The sequence below is a fragment of the Clupea harengus genome, chromosome 3 (assembly GCF_900700415.2).
Source record: "Clupea harengus chromosome 3, Ch_v2.0.2, whole genome shotgun sequence".
Taxonomy (NCBI): Eukaryota; Metazoa; Chordata; class Actinopteri; order Clupeiformes; family Clupeidae; genus Clupea; species Clupea harengus.
Genome location: NC_045154.1, coordinates 13,086,930 through 13,092,802, shown reverse-complemented (window position 1 = coordinate 13,092,802; position 5,873 = coordinate 13,086,930). Strand labels below are relative to the sequence as shown.

The 5,873-nt window shown below is 44.5% G+C and overlaps 1 protein-coding gene across 1 annotated transcript; it reads left to right on the top strand.

Moving 5' to 3' along the window:
- Positions 1 to 493: 493 nt before the first annotated feature.
- LOC116219171 lies at positions 494 to 3,526 on the top strand. Its single transcript, XM_042703766.1, has 2 exons — positions 494 to 2,453; positions 2,527 to 3,526. Exons 1-2 carry the CDS (start codon positions 494 to 496, stop codon positions 2,904 to 2,906), a joined length of 2,340 nt encoding a protein of 779 aa, XP_042559700.1. The 3' UTR covers positions 2,907 to 3,526.
- Positions 3,527 to 5,873: the final 2,347 nt, after the last annotated feature.

Below are 5,873 nucleotides of genomic sequence, written 5' to 3'. Positions count from 1 at the left end.
GAGGGTTTGGGTTGTCCTCCTGAGGTGGTCAGTCCGGCTGCTGAAGAGAAGGTTGCTCCTCTAGTTGACAGCCAGACTGTTATAACGCGAGAAGACGGTTGTGGTGACGAAAATTCTATAGTGGTGACTGAGCCTAGCCCAGTCGAGTTGGCCCATAGGGGACCTACGAATGGCCATGGAGTCTCAGACTTGGTGAGGTTAGAAACTGACACGGGGGATATAAATTCCTTAATTAACCTTTTTCAGGTCTCCCGTGAGGATCTCATCACAGAACAAAAAAACAGATAAGGGTCTTGAGAAGTTGTGGGCTGTAGTGGTGCCTGAGGAAGATGGCAAGGGTCAGACTTCCTGTTACTATATAACGGAGGGGTTGTTGTGTCGAAAGTGGACAGTAACAAGGGATGATTTTACTGACGTAGTTGCTCAGATAGTAGTCCCTCTTAAGTTTCGGGAGGCTGTGCTAGAGCTCTGTCATAGAGGATTAGCAGGACACATGGGCATCAGGAAGACGTATGATCGTGTGGCACGTAGGTTCTTTTGGCCTGGGTTGAAGGGAGATATCTCAAGGTACATCCGAGAGTGTCATACCTGTCAAATGACTGGAAAACCTAACCAAAAGATACCAATGGCCCCATTACAACCTATTCCCGCTGTGTCCGCACCTTTTGAATACCTGCTGGTGGACTGTGTTGGGCCACTGCCTCGTTCCCGAGCTGGGCACTGCTATCTCCTGACTATTATGTGTCAGTCTACTCGCTACCCCTGTGCCTACCCTCTCAGGTCCATCACTGCTCGTTCTGTTCTTAAGGCGTTAACTGACTTTATGTCCACATTTGGCATTCCTCGGGTCATACAATCGGACCAAGGGACGAACTTCATGTCCAAGCTGTTCGCTAGGGCGTTGCGCCAGCTTAAAGCTAAACACAACATCTCCAGTGCATATCACCCACAGAGTCAGGGGGCTCTGGAACGGTTCCACCAGACCCTAAAGTCATTGTTAAGGTCTTTTTGTGTTGAACTTTCCAGTGACTGGGAAGAGGGTCTCCCCTGGCTACTACTGGCCATCCGTGAGGTCGCTCAGGAGAGTATTGGGTTTAGTCCCAATGAGCTTGTGTTTGGACATGCTGTTCGAGGTCCTACCACAGTATTAGCCGATGAGTGGAGCACTAAGCAGCCTCCTGCAAATGTGCTAGACTATGTCAGTGGTTTCAGGTACCGCCTCTATCAAGCCCGTGCAGCAGCAAGGAAAGCGCTAGCGAGATCACAATGCAAGATGCAGCGTCTTTTCGATCGGAAAACTACAGAGCGGTATTTTGAAAAAGGGGACCAGGTTCTCGCCCTGCAGCCCATCATACATAGTCCCTTCCAAGCCCGTTTCGCTGGTCCTTACACGATTGTAAAATGTCTTTCGGGCCACAACTGTTTAATTGCTACTCCAGACCGGAAAAAGAAGGTGCAGGTTTGCCATGTAAATCTTCTCAAGGCTTATTTTTCGCCTGTACCTGTTGGGTTGGTAACTCCTCCTGTGTGCCCTCCCTTTCAGAGGGGCTCTTTGCTGTCACCTCTAGGGGAAAAGGGGAGTGAGGCTAGTGCCGACTTTGATGAGGATGTGACCGCGCCCTCTTGGGAAGTAACTGAGGGACGGTTAAGAAACTCTGAGATGCGAGCGCAGTTACATAAGCATCTGTCTCATCTGTCAGAAAGGGAACGAGCTGATGTGGTTGAACTGATTAATGCTTTCCCATCTCTTTTCGCAGATGTGCCGAGCTGTACCACTGTTGTTGAGCACGACATCGATGTAGGCTCAGCTATGCCTATAAAACAACATCCCTATCGCGTGAATCCCACCAAACGGGCTATACTGGGTCAAGAGGTGGACTACCTATTAAAACATGATTTGGCTGAGCCCAGTTTTAGTCCATGGAGCTCTCCTTGTATTTTAGTGGGTAAGCCGGATGGGACTTACAGATTCTGTACAGACTATCGAAAGTTAAATTCAGTCACAAAACCTGACTGTTTCCCTCTTCCCCGCGTGGATGACTGCGTTGATCGAGTCGGAGCGGCTAGGTATGTAAGCAAGTTTAATCTGTTGAAGGGGTATTGGCAGGTGCCTTTGACCCCTTGTGCAAGGGAGTTGTCTGCGTTTGTTACACCAGATAACTTCCTGCAGTACAAAGTGATGCCTTTTGGCGTACGGAATGCGCCTGCCACCTTCCAGTGCCTCATCAATCATGTCCTATCAGGATTGACGGGGTGTGACGCATATCTCGATGATGTGGTAGTGTTTAGTTCCACCTGGCCAGAACATCTGGTTCAAATCAGAGAGTTGTTTAACCGCCTCGCCAAGGCCAACCTGACTGTTAATCTCGCCAAGTGTGAGTTTGGGAAGGCAACGGTCACCTACTTGGGTAAGGTGGTTGGTCGGGGCCAAGTCCATCCTGTTGGGGCCAAAGTTACATTTACATTTAGTCATTTAGCAGACGCTTTTATCCAAAGCGACTTACAAGGATGTATACACATTTTAAGTTGAGGCCATTTGCAATTTTCCAGCGCCTTCCAATCGCCGGGGGTTGCGGCGTTTCCTTGGAATGGTGGGCTACTATCGGGGGTTTTGTGAGAATTTTGCCACGGTGGTTACACCATTGACTAACATCCTTAGTGTCAAGGTTCCTTTTCACTGGACAGACGCCTCCCAACAAGCGTTTGAGGCTGCCAAGGCTCTGCTGTCCAGCGCCCCTGTTTTGGCTGCACCGACATTTGAAAAACCTTTCAAATTGGCTGCTGATGCCAGTGATTGTGGCGCGGTGGTGCTGTCCTTCTCCAGGTGGGTTCCGATGGTGTCGATCATCCGGTTTGTTATTTCTCCAGGAAGTTCAATCGACATCAAATGGTTTACTCAACCATAGAGAAGGAGGCACTAGCACTTGTTTGGGCAGTCCAATATTTTGATGTATATTTGAGTTCTGCTTCTGTTCCCATTACTGTTTACACTGACCATAACCCTTTGGTCTTCATAGACAGAATGCGGACTTCAAACCAGCGGATTATGCGCTGGAGTTTGATCCTCCAGCCTTATTCCCTAAAAATAGTACACATTAAGGGTATAGACAATGTAATTGCCGACGCTCTCTCTAGAGTTTGGTCGATGTAGTTCTGTGACCTGATCTCTCCTCTGTGTCTTCCGTTTTCCAAGGATCCAGGATGTTGGGGGTCCGGAGATGGGACAGGGTCACGGGGCTCTTTTTCTTTTTTTCTTTTTCAGGTTTCCTGGGAGGAACCTTCTTGGGGAAGGAGATGTTACGACCCCCTGTGCCCTGCACACCCTGCCTGCAGTCCCTATACTGGCCATATGGAGGCAGCAGGCTGTGGACCTGCAATGGAGCATGATGAACAGTGATTATCCACACCTGGCGCCAGGTGTGGATATTAAAGCACTGCTACGCCTGATGGGAACGCTTCTCAGCTTCCGCTACTCACACACACTTTTTGTCAACGCTCCTACTCACCTACATACCCACGACACGCATACACGCATCTTTGAAAACCCCTAGACTTTTCAGTTCGATCAACCATTTTGTTGTTAATAAATAGGCGTTTTGTTATAAGATACACCGTTTGTCTGTGTCTACCATTTTATGTTGCGGCCCCACGAGCCGGGCGTAACACACACACACACACACAGACAGACACACACACACTCACACTCAGCATGACAGAGGTATGGGAGGGCTATACACACACACACACACGCACACACACACACACACACACACACACTCAGCATTGCAGAGGTATGGGAGGGCTATACACACACAGACACACACACACACACACACACAGACATACACACACACACTCACACTCAGCATGACAGAGGTATGGGAGGGCTATACACACAGACACACACACTATGAGGGGCCGTGTAGGCCATAATTCAAACTTGCCTCTCATACACACCATTGAAGACATTTTGCCTTTCACAAACACTACTGAAATACACTCACATTCACTACTAAACACCCCTCACGTACACTAGTGAAAATGGAACCTCACACAATGACAACTGAAAACCTCTCATACTCATGAGTGAGAACCTCTCTTATACCACAGTGAACACCTCTCACACATACAACTGAAAATGTAACCTCTCACACATACAACTGAAAATGTAACCTCTCACACGCACAACTGAAAATGTAACCTCTCACACGCACAACTGAAAATGTAACCTCTCACACGCACAACTGAAAATGTAACCTCTCACACGCACAACTGAAAATGTAACCTCTCACATTCATTACTGAAAATGTAACCTCTCACACGCACAACTGAAAATGTGACCTCTCACACACACAACTGAAAACGTAACCTCTCACATTCATTACTGAAAATGTAACCGTTCATACGCACAACTGAAAATGTAACCTCTCACACACAACTAATTATAGGACAATTTACCAAGCAAGAAAAGACAATTGTATGTATGCTTCATACTTTGTGTGCACAAAAGTTTACTGTACAAAATACAGTAGAGGCAAACTGTGATAACAATTTAACTGATCATTTTGTCTTATAATCCCCTAAAATAAGCTATATTGCCAACCTTGGCATTTTTATCACTAATCTTAATGTGCATTTGAATGAAATGATTTTGTGTGGATACATTATATATTGTTTTACAATTTTATTTCAGCTATTCAACTGTGTTCTATTAGGCAATCAACTGTTATTATATTACTAAAATGATATATATATATATGTATACATATAATAGGCCTACAAATATTATAAGACATTATTTTATAATATAATAAAACACATTATACTACAGTACCAGTCAAAAGTTGACACACCTTTAATTTTTTTGAGAAGTGTTTTCTTTACTTTTATTATTTTCTTTATTATTTATCTTTCATTGTAGATTTATACTGAAGACATTTAAACTACGAAAGAACACCTATGGAATTATGTGCTAAACAAAAAAAGTTTTATCTACCATGTACAAAATAATAAAATCAAAGAAAAATCTTCTCAAAAAATGAGAAGGTGTGTCCAAACTTTTGACTGGTACTGTATATAAAAACTTCTGTTTAGTTTGAAAAAAAGAATACTGCACTCACTACAATTCTGTACATATTTCATTTTCACTGGTCTGTGTGAGAGGTGCAGAGTAGTGATTTCACTTGTGTGTGTGTGAGGATTCTTGCTGAAACGGAAGTCATTTCGATGTAACGGAAGTCATTTCAGTGTAACGGATGTTCATTAAGGCGCGACTAGCTGTCAAATTAAAAGCTATTCATTTCAATGTTGGAGGAGTTGGTAGAAGGGGGGTCCGTGTGCGGCCAACGGATTTTCGTTTTGAAATGAGAAAACCAAATTACCATTTAGAAATAGGAAAACAAAAAACGGAAAACGAGCCATTTTCTGTTTTTTGTTTTGATAATAGAAAACGGAAAACGAAAAAACGACCCGTTATCTGATTTTCTTTGATGTGCTTAAACATGGATATCGGGAATTAAAATACTGTGTGGAAATCTTTCTCAATTTTGCGTAGATTTTTGTGTTGTGATCCGGAAGTTGCTCCCACGAGCTTGACAGTCACATTCAGAATGTCAGCAGAGGGCGCGCTGCTATTTGTATTCGGTTAGTCGTTTATGTGCTACACGAATGTTGCAGAGGTCTTAACTAAAGCTCTCGCTCTCATTATTGTTAGGTTGATGCTAACGCTTAGACTGAAAATCTATTGGAACACATAGTAGCTAGCTAGCCTCGTTGCTAATAAACCCGATTATTGTAATCCCGCCTTCCTTGGTTACTGTTGCTATGTAGACAAACAATCGGTTTGAAAGGCGACAACCCATTAAAATGCATTG